The sequence below is a fragment of the Drosophila subpulchrella genome, chromosome 3R (genome assembly GCF_014743375.2).
Source record: "Drosophila subpulchrella strain 33 F10 #4 breed RU33 chromosome 3R, RU_Dsub_v1.1 Primary Assembly, whole genome shotgun sequence".
Classification (NCBI taxonomy): domain Eukaryota; kingdom Metazoa; phylum Arthropoda; class Insecta; order Diptera; family Drosophilidae; genus Drosophila; species Drosophila subpulchrella.
In genome coordinates, this window is record NC_050609.1 from 10,051,509 (window position 1) to 10,068,383 (window position 16,875).

General features: G+C 42.2%; 1 protein-coding gene across 3 annotated transcripts in view; it reads left to right on the plus strand.

The window, feature by feature from the left end:
* The window catches only part of LOC119547698 (octopamine receptor beta-1R), a 27,427-nt gene continuing 10,552 nt past the window's right edge, over positions 1–16,875 (plus strand). For all 3 annotated transcript variants that reach the window (XR_005219242.1, XR_005219243.1, XM_037854673.1), the window contains exons 1-2: positions 1–134; positions 14,794–15,363. Coding sequence is in view for 1 of the 3 variants with exons in the window: in XM_037854673.1 (XP_037710601.1) it covers positions 14,951–15,363 (413 nt within the window). In the remaining 2 variants the exon portion in view is untranslated. The remainder of the gene's footprint in view (positions 135–14,793; positions 15,364–16,875) is intronic.

The following is a 16,875-nucleotide window of genomic DNA, read 5'->3' on the forward strand; positions in this document are numbered from 1 at the left end:
TCCTTTGCAGATGTCGGTTGTGTCCGCGCTCCGGTGACTTCACTTCCTCAGAAATCCTGAATCAGGGGCCTCGACTTTCTCGGAGCCTGCTCGGGCACACACCTGTGCGCTATCTCCCTCCACTGGCGAGTAACGTAAGCAAATTTGCACGTAAATTGCGCTAAATTATCTTACAACACAGCAGAAATTTGCCTGGCGCGGATTTCTTCGCGTGTGCCAGTGCCCTCCATCCAATCCACTCCACTCCGTACCACTTCACACCGATCCCCATACCCATTTCCATTCCCATACCGTCCATTTCCCTGAAGGGGAGTAATGTAGAAGGCAGGAAAAACACGAAATAACCGCTAAGTGTTTTACAACTTGAAGGCGTTAAGTTGGCCATCCTGGGCCCTCCAAGTTTCCCATGGCCTGTCTCGCGGGTCTTAGGCCAGAATGGCAAACAAAAATCTGTGTAAGCAGCTTTCCTTTTTAGCTGGTGGCTCGGAAAAACCCGCTAGCCATCAGCATGTCAACGGTTTTGGGTCCTTTTTTTTATAGTTGCCTTATTGAATTTTAAAGATCGCGGAAAGTGTTGCGTTTTACATACATAATGAGAGGGCCCTAGCTTCGCCGGGGCTGCGAAAGTGGAAACGTGATGGCATGGCAAGAACATAAATTAAAAACTTTCTCTTTTAACTCAATTAACAAGTTTTGTGTGCACATAAACAATGAAAGCTATTTACCTTTTTTAATGAAAAGTTATTCGTAATTACCTACTCAAACTAGTACTAATTAGGCTGAGTTTTTAACATTTAATGATTGCATAAAGTTGGCGGAATTAATGCAAGTAAAAAATGCAATGGTTTATTATAATAACTATAGTGCTATTCTACTGTTGTGCTGAACTTTAAAATATGATTTTAAATAATTTATAATGTGAACTTTTGTTAACAATACTTGATACTTTTTTAATTTCCAGCTTTTCAGGTTACAACTAGATTAACAAATTCATTGTGTGTTTATTAACTTAATTTATTTTTATAGTGTTGGATTTGTTGGAATTAAGATATTACTAGCTATAGGAGACTTTAAAGTTCACTGTAGTATCTCTATTATAAAAACTGAACAATAGGTATCTTGTTTAGTCTAGTTTTTTTTTATTGTGTACAATGTGTATTCTACATATATCACTTTTAAATATTCCCAAGAAATCATTTCTTTTTTATAAACTAAAAAATCTTGATTTAATTAAAATATTATTTATTTTGATTCAAGCTAGGATCTACGGCAGAGATTTGGGGCATAAATCCCCCACTTGTGTGAAGAAAAATGTTGTATTCAAAAAGTATGGAACAAAAAATGTGTTTTAAAAACACCCCACAGCCAATTATTTTCACAAATTGAAGGGTTCGGTAAATATCCCCTTCAATCAAAGAAAGAATAAGCTACAATTACCTAATTGACTGGAAATACGTATTTTTAGGTATAAATGTACGCAATAGCTTAAATTTGTAGGGCTACATATGGCGCACTTTCCCTAAGATGTCCCGGGGCGTCCCCGGATCCCGGCAGGATTCGTTGATGTAGGCTCCTACGCTCCACTCGGCGGTTCAGCGAACTGCGCCCAAGGTCCTGGCACTTGTCAGCAGGAGGGATTACTCCATCCGCGCTGCCTCGCTGGCCACATTTTATTGTTTGTCAGCATTTACATGTCCTTTTTCCCCGGAACCGCCTGCTGTGAAAGTGTGTGTTGCGTATGCTGTGTGTGTGTCGGTAATGGCCGCGACAGTTTTGTTGTTTCCTTGTTAGCCACGCATAAATTTTAATAGTTTTCCTATGCTTTAAGTGGCCCTGAGGCCTTGGCTGTCCGCCTACCCATTTCACCTTTCCCCACACACTTTCACCTGCCCACGATGGCTGCGGTTTGGAGTGGCTAAAAATAAAGCCCGAAACGCCGACGAGCTTATCCTTGCCTTGAGCTGTTCAAAATGGAATTATTAATATTTCACGTACCGAAATATAGACATGACCGACTGAAAATGCTTTCCACACACGGCTGACTTGGGCAATCCCCAGCTTTCTCCTACTTTCTCCCTTGCCCTTTCCTCCCCACATCCACATGACGGTTGTATATTCGCGCATCAGGACTCGTGGGCCTTTTTAATCATAACGAAATGCGGTTCACCTTTATGCATGTATAATACTACATATATAATACGGGGGTTGTGCCTGTGTGGGTTTAGATTTCCATTAGCGCATTTCGTTTTAATTAAACTGGCAACTGTCACGTAGTCGATCGATTTGTTAGGCATTAGGAGTGTAATTTGGTCCCCAAACCCCTTGCCCACGGCGACATTATCCTTAGCTTTTTTGATTTGTCTTACCCAACTATGAACAAGTAAAGTAAAGTAAACTTTTTCGAAAAAGTTCAAAAGTTTTTCGGCAAATTGCGGTCGTCCACGAGAAATACGAGTACATACAGGGCGGATAGAACTTTTCAGGATTTTCCTGGCCCTGACTACAAGTGGAATTTGTGGCCACAATTTCAATATTAATTTCAACCACCTGAAAAGGGAGTGGGGAATGAAATGCCAGGGCAAACAATTGAAATTTTACAAAAATACCTGGGAGCCCAATTTGACCCAGATCAGAATAGATATCGCTTAACATTGTGTAAACTGTCTTAACGAATTATTTGCCATAATATTTTGCTGGGACCAAAACAGTTTGCATAGTTGGCCAAAAGTTTTCGGGTTTTCCCCAAACTCACACTTCGATTCAGACTCTCAATTAAACGCATTTTAAGCGTTATGTGCTGCCAAACTTTTGTGGCAAAGTACTTGGGTGTCGAATTGAAGACGGCTGAGGGCGAGGGTGGATAGAAAACTTTTTCAATCGATGGCATAAAAGCCACGCCAGGCAATTAATGCCCCAAAAAAGCAGGAAAACAAAACTGTGAGTGGAAATTGGCGTGTTTGTCTGCGATTGTTGTTTGTGCCTTTGTTTCTGTCCTGAAAATGAAAATGCCAATGGGGATGAGGATGAGGCATCATCGTCTGCTTTTGAAGTAGTTCATTAAGTGATTGTATGATTGATGGCTCATCTTCATCCGATTTGATTTTCATTGCCCGATACCACACTTTGTTTGGGCTTTAATTGGCCAGCAGAACGAGGCCAAGTAAGCGGATAACTGGGCTGTTTGTGGGGTCGTTAATAATAGCCCGGCTGTGGGGTCAACTATAGATATTCGACCTTGGAAAACCCCCTCAGTGCAACGACTTGCAACTGGAAGGAGCTCGATGGCTGATTTTGATTGATGACCTGGCTGGAAATAAATTGGAGTGTGTTATTAATAAGCTTATGGTGCAGTTATAATGGTCCTTTGTCTGGCTTTCAATTGAATGGCATTTCAATTATCTTATTTAGTTGGAGGAAACGAGAATGGTCAGAAGTAACGAAAGGTTAATTGGAAAACTAACTACATGCGGTCAGGGGTGCTTTTAAATTCAAACAGCATATTGAATGATACAGTCCACTATAAGAGAATTTATAATGTTAGGGAAAATAAATAATCTAGAACAAAAGGGGGCAAGCATTTCTAATGACTTTTAAATAGGCAATATTGCATCTTCAAAGTAATAAAATTGTATTTATAAATTACAGGAATATATTTGTTATGTTAGATGCCAAATAGTATAAATTAATTTGTTTGTTCTTTATACGAATTTCAGCAGATTGTTCTTCCCCAATTTAAATGCTTAGCACTCCAAATTGCGACAGCATAATATGCCAAATATCCTATTTACCTGCATAATTACTCTTTGTATAGTTATTCAGTCAATTTGTAGATTCAATTATATGCATGATTAGAGAAACACAAATCGCAATTCCAGTGAAATAACTCAATCAGCTTGTCTGCCGAAAATCAGCCACGTTACGTATACGCAGCGGATGCCCGTTGACAATGTATGCCCAACTAACTAGCTGCCAGCAAATAGACAGGCACACAAGGCCATTGTGCGGATAGGTGGGTGGATGGGTAAAGGGGATAAGGAATCAGCCATTCATAAACACATAAACACCCCATCCCCATTTCCAATTCCATCCCCATCCCTGCCTGCTCATCTGTCAGCTGGAGTTTGGTTAGTCAAACGTTTGTTACATTTCGCTGGCTAAAAATACGAGCTTGTGTATCCATGAGATACTGGATCTGCCAGTGGGGTACCAGGTGGGCCAGGGCTGCGCCGATAGTAGTTCGCTTATCTAATTATAGCTTCATTACGGCACTGCCTGATGGAACTCGGATGGATCGGGGATGGGGTTACCTATAGCCCTTCGTATAGCACCACCACCAACCAACCTCCCATCGCCGAAGGACAGACGCTGGCAAGTAGGCCATGTGCAACCCATTTGGCTCTGGCCTAGACATATTATTATCTCGCCAGGCAGCCAGCCATGTAGTTCACTTTTCCCAGCTCTCGATTCCCGAGCCTGTCAGTCAACATAATCATCGTCATCAGCGGACGAGTACATTATCGCCGGCATGATAATGAACCCATAGCGCGAAATTGCAGCCATTAGTTGGCCCAAAAACACTGGTAAAGAGGCCCTTGGAGTGTTTACCACTTGGGCTCTGACATTTTCTTGCTACTGCGGAAATTCTACGATATAAAAAAAGAGAAAAACACATAGTGTCGACCCAGTGATTTGATTTTATTTGATTTGCCTTCACTTTTCATGTGATTTTTCGATTCCTTTCTCTTTTTTTCTAGATTTCTTTTTTTTTGGCTTTTGTTGACGCTGATTGAATACAAATACAAATATAAACAAATGGCGCTCACCTGCACGTAAATAAAAGCTTTAATACATCAACAAATAATGGCATGTCTGACAGTCACCTCGATTCCCCGCCCTCACTTCCGTTTCCGCTTCCTTTTTTATATTTTTCTTGTTTTATTTTTATATTCCCTTGCCTGCCTTTGGCTGGCAGCAGCAGCAAATTCGATTTTCAACATTTTACACTTTGATTTCGTTGGCGCTGTCCTTGTCATTATGTGATTTTGGTATTTTGCGCAAAAACACACAATAGAAATAATGGAAAAAATGGGGAATGGGGATGCTTAGGAGGCGCCGCCTTGAAAATTCCCCATAGAGCATTTGGCTTTAATGGCGTTCGGGGTTCGAACTTGCAAGTATATTGACATGTTATGATGCGTGGCCGAGCTGCCATATACTTGGTTATATGGACCCATATTAAATATGTGTAAGCTGCGTGCCTGGCCTGCCAACAGGAGCGGTCCTTTGTTTCCGCCAACCCGCCGACCCCGATGCAATATTCCCCTCTGATATTAATTCAATCACTTTGGTTGCATGCTCCGCTTTATGGACACTCCTCGGATCATCAGACTCCCGCCTTTTGACCTTTACGGCTTGGACCGCATTTATGGGTTTCAGTTCGGTGATGAAACTTTAAATTTCCTTCATTTCTTCCTTCCTTCCTTGCTGCTCCAAGGAAATCGTCCGCAAATCGTAAAGAAGACAAAGGGACAGGCCATAAGCCTGCTGGGATGTATCTATATCTATATTTATCCCTATTGCGGCGGATGCTGAGGCAGAATCTGGTGTCTGTATTGTTTCTTGTCAGCTTGAGTTTTTCGTGATTTTTCATGTGTCTGTCAGCAGAAAGAAAAGCTGATCTCCCAGTCCCCTCCCCTCTTCTCCATTTTTCTCCATCCTCAGTTTTTCCTCAGTTTTCCCAGAGAATATCCGAGAGTAGCCCCCAAGCAATGTACCATTGAGTGGGGGAATCCGAAATGATGGGGATGACCTTTGCCAACAATCGGTTTCCATTTCCAAATCGCATTATATATGCTGCACCAATAAAAGTTAAATTGTCCTCCGACTGCGAGAGGACATCAATATGGGATTTCATATTTGTCTGTTTAATATTTCAGCGCGACCGTGAAAAGGACATCGCAAAAAGGGACTTCCAATGGGGAACTCCCATTGCGATATATCAAAAGAGGGTTTTTCTATGTGGCGGAATAAAAACGAAATTAGACTCTGTGGCAGCAGCGAGTTGATTGAATCCAGAATTGAGTTGACATTGTGCAAACTTTTTGCAACCATAACTCATTGCTAACACTTGGAAACGACTGTAAATCATTTATTGAAATGCATTCATTTGTGGGTAAAAGTTTAACAAGTTTTTGGTCGCCCAACGTTTATAATAATTGATGATTCTGGTTTTACTTTGCATTCGAAAATAACAAGTCACTTGCTCAACCAAAAACACAGACGGTCATGTGAATGGTTTTCACTTTCCAGTTGATGTGTTTTCGATTACATTTCAATATGTATTTCTGGACAGTGAACTTTTTCTTATTAAATGTTTATTTATGGCCAGAATGCGTGGTCCGACCGCCCAGCACGTGCCACTCGAAACTGTCTGAAGGAAAAAGTCTGGCTACAGTTATAAGTTTGATATTAAAAATTGAAATCAAATGCCTAGGAATGCAGGGAATTTAGACTCTTAGTCGAATTTTAACTTTCGAAAAACTTATTTTATTGAAGTCCCATTGCGTTTTATGTTTATGCACTCTCCCAAGAAGAACTTCCAAATCTCAAACTCAATTTGTTAAAAGTACGTAATTGTAGCTAATGGCCCTGGAAAGTTGGCCCAACCGGCTGAGGGAGGATAACTCCCAATCAGATGTTTACGCACACTTGGATCTGGCATGTGTGCCGGGTAAATAAAATAGGAAGAAAATTGCTGGCATATTAGCCAGCGAAAAGCCGTAAAAATGTGCTCACATTTATACACTCGAGTGTGCTCCAGTGTCCCATAAAAAGTCGGCGCTCGGGAGCAGAACAAAGCAGAGACATTCGATTCACTTGCGTGCGCGCACTCATCCAATCGTACACGGAAAGAAATTATGCTACAGGAGTGACACAAAGATTTCAAGTGATTTCTTTATGGATGCTCTCTTAAATAATAAAAAAAAGAGTAGAGGTGGAAGTAATTTAAAGTAGATTTTGTAGGAATTTTTTGGAGTACAAAATTGTTTACTTAAATTGTTTTTATAGATGGAGTTTACCATTGGAACTTTGGGAATATTACTTTCCAAATAGGTACTTCAAATGAAATTGAAATATTCTAAGGAATTTGGTTAAATGGAATTTCTCATTATCGCTCGTCTAAAAAAAATGGTACTCAGTTATTTTAATTATGTTATTAAAAATATTTTCAATTCTTTAGAATAGATTTTTGGTAGGATCCCGGAAATTGATTTTTTTACTATAGGTGGAATTTTTCTGTTTTATTATTTTTCAAAGCAAAGGATTTCTAAAAAAAACCTTTCATTTGCAGTTAATATAAAATATTTGTAGGAGTTAAGATAAAACATTTATTTTCGGATTAATATATCACCATCTTTAAAGTATTATTGATATGTTATGATATGGGGTCCAGTTTTCTTCCTGTATTGCTTTCTTTTTTGGGCCAGTTCCGTTAAGAGACAGAGGCACGAGCACAAGCACACTCACTCACTCGCAGGGGTATAAATGCAAATGGCAATTGACTTTCATTGCGGATGGATACGGATCGGGTGGCCAAGGAAAAAAGCTGAAGGGAGGGGAAAACCTGGGGACCTGGGCACCGAGCACAATGTCAAATTCAATCGCCGGCGAAGGTCGCGCACTTGGCATGAAAAGGCCAACCCCCAAAGCCAAAAGCCAAGAGCCGAACCAAAGACAAAGTCAAAGTCGAAGCGAAAAAGCCATCGACATTGAGTATCGACTTAGGTGAGTGACTCCACTCCAATGGAGCCGGAGACAAGAAGCGGAGAACTGGGGAACCGAAGAACCGTAGAACCGGAGAACTCTAGAACTGGAGAACCCGGCAGTGCCATGTACGTGATTTCATGCTAATTGCTTGGGCACTGCAGTAGGCACTTGGTTCGACACCCAGTTGGCCCTGTTTTTGCTACTGCCCAAATACTCTTCGGCCATTTCGCGCTCCGTTTGTCAATGTCGTCTGAGGAACTTTCGAACTGTCGTCGACTTCTCGGGGCCGTGCAATTAATTAACGCTAATGAAGCTGCCTCGGACTCCCACGCCCGTTTGTCTGGCAAAGTTTTTATTTGGAGTGCACACTTTATGCAGGTGGTGGGAGATGGAGACCATCTAATCGCTCAAGGTCTTGGCTGCAGGTTGCTCAACTGGCAGTCGGAAAAGAGACAAAACCAAGACCAAGCACTCGTGCCAAGAGCAGGATGCCTCCTCCTCTTGGCCCACCAGCCTTACCTGAAACAATCAGCACAGAAAGTAACAACAATTGAGCAAAATACTTTCCTGTGTGTTTTTACTTTTAGCCAGTTCTTCCACTGCCACATTTTAACCCCCCCCCCACCATTTATTTTTCCACTTTTTCCTATGCCAAAAGCAGTAGCAAATAGTACAACAATGCCTTCTCCATGATGTTTTTGTTTTGAGCGAGTGCCTGTGTTTGTGTGTGTGTGTGTGCTTGTGTGTCCTTGATAAGGATGCATCTTTTCTATTGTTAGCTTGGCATTTTGAAAAATGCTCTCAACGTGTAGCTCGCACTCTCTCCGTTGCCTCTTTTTTCTCAGCCCCAAAACGAAAGCCAGCGGCTTTTGAAGTATATGTGAGTCTGCCTAGGTTACAAGACTGCACGTGCTCCTACACTCCCTCCCGTCCTTGAACACCCCCATGTCCTTACCGCCCACACTGCACTCGGAAATAATTTGAAATGCAAAATCATGCGGAAGGCAGGCGCAGTGCGGCAGACGCAGGACGGCCGCCACCTGCTCACCGACATCCGTGTGGCACTTCTGGTTCTGGTTGTTGTTGGGACCTAAGCACACTCAAACATACGGACACAGGGACAAACGGACAAAGGTACATAGGGACACACGGACGCACGCACCCGCAGGCCCACAGATACTCGTGTTCAGGTTCAGGATCTGGGCAGTCGTGCGTAGCTTTTAGCAATTTGATACCCTGGAAAAATGGTTGAGCAGCAGTATAAGTTTGAAAAGTGGCGCCCGAGGAGGTATTTTACAGTTGAAACATGCCTTAACAAAAAGTGGCGCCCAACGTGGGATTCTGTGATTTATCTAAACTGTTAGGTAAAGGTATAGCTCTACCCTAATTTTCCCTATTCGGTGGGTACCTTCTCTACTACTCCTGCTGTGGCGCCCCACTTAAACCTTTGGGTGAAATGGTATAACCCCACCTTAGAACACAATTATTCAATAGGTACCCTCTCTAATATATCTACTTAAATTGTTTTTTTGTTTTTAAACTATGTTTTTCAAAAACTGACGATGTTCATAAACTGTTGACTGAAATGGTAAGCCCCAACCCTAAACACATTGAATGGGTAGCATTTGTACTACTCCTGTTTGGGCGCCATTCCTGCTAATGTGTCAACAGAGTATGCTAAATATTTTAAACGTCCGCAGGGAAACGGCACCCTGTATATCAATTAAAGCGGTGCTAGCACGTTTTAGTCGTTACTTTTCTCTCTTCAAGGGGAAGTCCTGTGAGTTAAATTTCCTTTGTCCGCATGTATGCGTATGCTGTAAGTCATTTCCGCAAGTTGTAAATTTATTTTAATAAAGCTGCGGTGCGTGTGAAAATGTTTGCGCCCCCTTAGCTGTCAAGTGGCAGGGCAGCGGTCAAAGGGACCCAAACTGTGACGGGGCATGTGGGCAAACAATTTTCACACTTTTTGGCTTGTGCCAGCAGTAACCGTATAAATGATATAAACAACAGCCGGAAGCGGAACGACATGCATCATGGATCCACGGAGCCAGTTCCTCGACGAGACGCGACGCTCGACGTGCAAATATAGTGAAATATTCAACAGCTCCGGGGCCATGGTTCTACCATTCTGCCACGGGAATGGGACTGCCACACATAGTTGTGGGTTGCGTGTAAGATAAAACCCTGCACATGTGTGGGCCTGGGCGGAAAGTATCATCAGCAGTGGTCGCCGCAGCCAGCGAAATTAATTAAAAATTGCATAACCGCCACTTTTATGGGCCCAGCTTCCCTACACCGGCTGGCCATTGTGAGTTTTCCGAGCCCTGGGGCTATGGCTAGCCCTTTTTTTTAACTTTCTTAATGTCTGACCCATTTTCCGGCAGTCGAGAATGCAATTTAACTAGCACCCTCACAGCGAAAATAGATAAAATACATAGAACACCTACCGTCAGGTAAAACCAGCACATTCTCCTATTTCAATTTGATTGTGGTCACGAGCTAATCAATTTATACGTTTGCTGTGCAACGGTTGGGTTTTGCAAAGCCATTGTGAATAATTAATAAGTTAATTAATTCCATATTGGCCTTACCCATAAATGGTTACCGATGACATTTTCCATTCAAACGTTTATTTTGCATTGTAATTTATACGAAACATGAAATATGTATGGCCTGTTTTCTCCTGACTATGTTGATTTTGTAAATATTTCCAAAATGCTGCTCGAATTATGCAGTTCATTATTCAGCCCGGCACCACTCCACACGATGAAAGGCCACAGGAGCCGCAGGACACGCTGTCGTTGTCGTTGGCTGGCTGTCAACGCTCCTGCCGTCAGGCCCCAAAAATGCAGACCTGAAAAATGCCAACTAAAATGCTCATCTATTTTCAGCTAAGGTTTGCGTTTGTGTGTGCGAATAATGTAAACCAAATAGACAGACACTGAGGAAAAAAAGGGTGTTCTAAAATAAGCCATGAAAATGGCTTTTAGTGACTTGATGGTAAACGGGGTGTTACTTTCGGTTTCAATAATTAAATTTGGATGAGTTAATCCCAATCTTATTTTAGAATATTTTTTCTGAGTGCTTGCACAGAAAATGCTGTACTGACTTGTGTTGCAAACGTTTTATTTTTTTTGTATCTTATTTTAAAATAACCCCAATATTATTTCAGAAATTTGAGCTTACTTTTTAAGACCTACACCAAGAATTAAAAATAGTTCTATTATTCCATTGTATTGTAAATTTTCTTGTTGTTGTCAGATCTTATCTTGAAATACCTTTCCATTTTCTTCATAAAGCTCGAATTATTATATTTTGATGTGATAATCCTCATATTATTGTAGAATATTTTTCCTAAGTGCCTACGCAAAGAATTTTCAGATCTAAAAGTTTTGTTGTTTTCCTATCTTACTTTTAAATACCTATCCTGAGTATTTACTAAATTCCATTTATAACATTTTGATGAGCTAATCCCAATCTTATTTTCGAGTATTTTTGTTTAGTGCCTCTATAAAGAATGCTGCTTGAAAATGGGCAACGCGATGCTCGGGGTTTGGGGAGCAGTGCAAATAGAGCTCGTAATACTGCAATTTAAAATGTAAATGCGAACAAGGCCAAGTCCGATGATGGCCAGCATATGAATATGTATCTGTGTATCTGCGTATCTGTGTGGGCCGCAATCGAGGTGGCTGAGGTGGAGGGGGCGGGGTCCAGGGGGCATGTCCAGATGAATAATTGAACTTTTACTTCCGCCTTGTCAGCCTGATTGCCTTCGGGGGTCTCTGCTGGCGGCTCCTTAATACAGATATATACAAGTTTTTCTTTCCATTTTTATTTTTCGCTCTCTCTGTTGTTTGATTTAGCAAATGGCCGACATAAACGCAACAAAGTTAGCTTTGTTTTTCCTTTGGTGGCCCCAAACCACAACTTTTTCTCGGCTGACCGCCGTCGATTTATCTTTGCATATTTCCAGGCGTCCAATTAGTTTCGATTCGCTGCCGTTCGATTCGTTTTCCGTTTGGATTCGATTTGTTCTTGGGATGACAAGCGTTTCGGCCTGATTTCATTTCCCCGGGCCGCCTTTGTCTCGGGGCTTTTTAGCACTCAATTAAATCGCTTTTCGAGGGACATATTTATGAGCCCGCTGGCCCTGCTTGTAATTCCTCCAATGATAAATGACTTGCTCTGGATTTGGTCACTCAATTAGAGGGCACTGCGTGTGCTTAAGTGCCATCTTCGGGATTAAGTCTAAATCGATTAGCGAAAGGGATGAAAAAATAAAAAGCCCCTCGAAGATTTCCCGGTTCTTTGCATAAATTAAAATTTAATTAAGAACCATGGCAAGCGGACCAAAACGCTCTTCGAAAAGTAATTAAGGCTGACCATCAATCTGGGAGCCGCAGACGAGCCCAAAACCACAGAAACCCACACCAAATCCGTAACCAAACAAATGAAAGATTCCAAATTAATTTTTTCTTTTGGCTTTCTGTGGGCCAAATGCAAACATCAACGCTTGTGGCTTGGCCCAAGTCGCTCAGCTGTAAATAAACAGAGGCAAATTCAAATACGCAGAGAATAAGTTAGAATAAATAACTAACAAGCCAAAGTTGCTCTTAAGTCCCCGAGATGACTGCACTGGCACAATGGAGCAGGCCAAAAAACGAAATAAATCACATCCATTCACAATGCGAGTGAAGCGTAGCATGTCCTGGCAAGGACCCATCCCAAAACAACCCAACCAACCTAACAAAACCAACCAACCCACCCAAAACCCACCGACAATCCAGCCAATTTCCAAACAGTGGACGTTGGCTGAAATTTTATTCTGCCAAAAATATCCCACAGATTTTATTTGATGTTCGTATTGATTGCGTTGATTGATTTAAACTTCAATTGAATTGATAGCTTTTTGGGGATTCATTTATATATATGATCTCCTGTATGAGTTTCTCTGGGCTGTTGGCCCCATTTGCATCCACATCCACATCCACTGTATGATAACTTTGAAAGGTCAAATGACGGCTGGAGTCCCAGAAAAAAGGTAAAGATGCTGGCTTACCGAAAATGTAGATACATATATTAAAATATAACCGTTGATACAGACGACACCGGCTGTGAATGATGTATTGTGATGGATCCCCAGTTTCCAGTCCCTCGATTTTCCAGCCAGACAAAAGCTGAGACCCGGGAATCCGACTTGGCATTGTTGTGGGCCATTGTCAATGCGTTTGACAAAAGCACTTGGTGGGGAAAATTGGAAAAGTGCGGGTGGGGCGCGACCTGCGAGTACGAGCCTTTTCAATTTGTTGTCCCTTATTGATTTAAAGTTCACTTCAGTCGCGGTCGCTTTGTTGGCGAGTGTCGGTCGCACACAAACCACATGAAACTCATTTCCCCGAAGGTGCGGCAGTTGAAAGGGCCCAACATGTATACTATACACACCTATATGGCACACGCAAATAAACACGATTCCTCTGCTGACACTCGAATTTGTAAGCCGGAGTTTACTTAGTTTGCCCGACATGGGAATTACACGTTTCGTTCCCCCCAAAATGTTTTCCTACTCCAAAGGGAAAAGGAAAATGGAAGTTCTACTACTGCCCCCCATGTGAAAGGCAAATGGGAAAGTGTGTGGCCCCAAGGCAATGCGACGCAAGTGGGGATGGGGTCTAGCATCGATTACCAGGCAAGCAAATTGCAAAATAAATGTACATAATTTGAAAATTGACATTTGCTAATGATAAGCCTCTGCTGATTCTGAAATATGGCCAGAATTCAGAGATACAGCAAGCAGCTGCCATCGTATAGATGGAATGAGTTGGAATTTTAGGCAGGCAGCAGCTGGTGCCATCTCAGAAAAGGAAGGAAGCTAAATTTTGACGGGGCCCAAACGGAAATTTCCTCCCACGGCTCAGAAATTGAAGCTGTTTATGGTAAATTAAACCAATTGAGTGGGATTACGTTTTGCGCACTACAACGACGCCTGCAAGTGTTTCCCTGCCTCGACAGGGTTTCAATTTCATTGTCTGCCCGAGCCTGCGGCCAACGGAATTTATATACCCACCCATACAGTGTACCATCAGAGCCACAAGGTGTTTATGGGCTTAACTCCGGCTACGATTTTGCTTATTCTGCCGGCTCAGAGATTTGCATGTTCCATGACTTCTGGGGGGCTTTGATATGCGGATATATAAAGAGGGATGGGCTGGCAAGAAGACAAATGGCCAGCACGTTGCGGTTCATTTGCCTGTCACAACAAATGCCGAATCGATGCAAATGTAAATGGATATCGGATCCAGGAAAACGTCGGCGGAATCTCAAGCAGAAGTCAAGAGATGAATGCTGGGTTTAGGGAACTTGATATACTCTCTACGCTTAAAGGACGCTTAAAAGGATCTTAATCGGTGTAAATCCATCAGGCACGTAGCCGGGCTGCCAAAATGCCGTACAATATTTATTTTCCTTATAAAATCAGCAAGTGTTAAGGTATTTTTAGGCACTATCTTTAAATGTTTGGTTGCTGAAAAATGGGATTGAGGATTGATGGGACTCCGCTTATTTAATTATAATATATATTTAAATAACTTCTTTCCTCTATTTGTTTGCTTATAATCAATAAATGTTGATTAAAATTAACCAAGTTTGAACGCATTTTCTAACACATCTGGTGGTTTTGGTGAATTATTTACCCCTTTCTTTGCGTTACCAACTCTTAACAAATATATATTTTTAGACTTTATGTGGCATTTAACATTCAAACAGAATTTCTCCTTTATTTTATTTTGCTTAAATTACTCGAATATTTATTTACTTAAATACCAAACTGTTAACAAAAAGGAATGCAGTTCAGGTTTAAATTCTCCCATAAATGCCAACAATTTGTATTGCTCTTTGCTCAAGCATTCTGCAAATACAAATGTGAAAATACCATCAACAAACTGGCTTACAAACTGTTGTGGCCCCTTGAAAAAGTGCGCTCATAAATGTGACAGCGAATAAATCGAGTTTCTTTTTCAATTGCAGGACTTGGCAAGCGATTGGCAATAATAGCGGTCATCAGAATGAGAGCAAATGTCAACCGGGCAGCGTGTCGTCCCCATTGAAAGTCCTTTTCCGTGGCACTAGGACAACATTTTGAACTGGAACTGGCAACTAAGTAGCACCGCCTGTGGCCATCAACATGACTCTTCTGCAGAGACTCCAGGCCATGTCGGCCAGCACAACCAGGACGATATTGGAGGGCAGCATCGATAGCATCGGTGGTACAAAGGAGCCGCTGGCGGGCAGACTGCCCGTGCTGGAGGAGTCCGCCTCGCATGCCCGTTATTTGAAATTCATCGCCGACGGGCTCATCGACGAGGGACTGGGCATTGCGGTGGGCAGCGGGAGCAGCATCGCCTTGTCCGTAGAAGATGTCGTCGCCGGACAGGCACAGGACGTCCAGGCGGGCGAGGGATCCACCGACGACGCCGACGGCAGCAGCCATCTGGCATTAGTCTTCGTCAAGTGTTTCATTATTGGTTTCATCATACTGGCCGCCATCCTGGGCAACATGCTGGTAATAGTGTCCGTCATGCGCCACCGGAAATTGCGGTGAGTCCTTGTGGCAGCTCCTCCCTGGCCCCCATCCCATTTCCTTGTCCGCCCGCTGGACATGTGTGCTCATATGTCTGGGTTGGTTGACATTGGCTCCATTAATTTGTCGCCCTGAATCAAGTGGGTTTTACTTACCAGACACGGCTTCGATTTCGTTGGACTGTCCTTGTCCAGAGCGTAAGGAAACGGGCTTTCAGTTTGAACTCTTAACATTAGGGTCATATGAAACTAGCCTTAATTTCGTCTTGCTGACTGGGTTTAAACACTTACGTTTTCATTTGATATTTAAGATCATTTAATGTTGTTAATCGAGTTTCAGCAAGTGTCATATGACTATAACAACTTGAATCTCCACTGACTGACAGATTTTTTAGTAAAAAATGGTCATACCATATCTGTAAATATGTATGTTTTGATATAACATTTAATTTCAATTTTTTCTCTTGGTTGCCGAGACTTTTTAATAAATTCAGTCAGTAAGTTTAGGCTTAAGTTATTATAGCCGTATAACACTTGCTAAAATGTATTCAAGTGTCATATAGCCTTTAGTAGGAAAGTATTTAAAAAGCTATCTACAGCTAAAAATAAAGTCTCTGCTCACAACATTTATTCCGTTTTATGTTTCCCTTTGTTTTTGAGCAATTGCCTGAGTGGTAACCTGCCACATTGTCCACGAATCGCGGATGTTGTAGCTGTCAAGGACATGACTTTGCCTTGTATTTCCCTTCTTTTTGTATTTTTTGTTTGCACCTTAATACCAAGCGTTTTTGCGAGTAGCTACCACGTTTTTGCGGCCATTAATTTGTCATCATTTATCATATTTTCCATCATTTTCGCGTGTCAAGCGCACAGAACTCATCTTGTCCGCCTTCCGAGCATTTGGGGCGTGGCAGATTAATTCCGCAGCCAGTTGGCCAAGTTGAATGCTAGATACGTGCGTAATTACATTAGAAATGTTAATAAGGACCGAGCATAAAAATATTGTTGCCTACTTAAGGGGGAGCCATTGGCATTTACTTTATGGGCGGCCATATAATTTGTCAAATTTATGAATTGAGCACCGCCTCCACATGAGATACATATATACATGGCCAGGTGGGCGGTTGAGGAATATACCTGCGAGGTAGCCAAGTATGTACGTGATTCTGAAGCAAATTCATAAGCCCAGCACCGCTGGCATTTAAACAACCCAACATAAAACACTCGCAGCGAGGCGACAATGGTGTAATGGCGTAACCTAACCCCGGGACATTCAATGTCAAGGCGCAGACTATTAAAGCGGCCCCAAGAAAATGGCTTCCACTGTCATTGCCGTATGCCTTTTGCCTTGGAATACCAAAGCCAGCCAACGCACACCTGACATTTGTGGCTGTTGCTGAGGATGCGACTGAGGATGAGACCGAGGATGAGGATGAGGCTCATTTAGCCTGCCAGGGACAGGCAATTTGGGACCCGACCCTGACTTCGTCTATGCCATGTTGCCGTTTTTATCTCAGCATCTTTTCCATT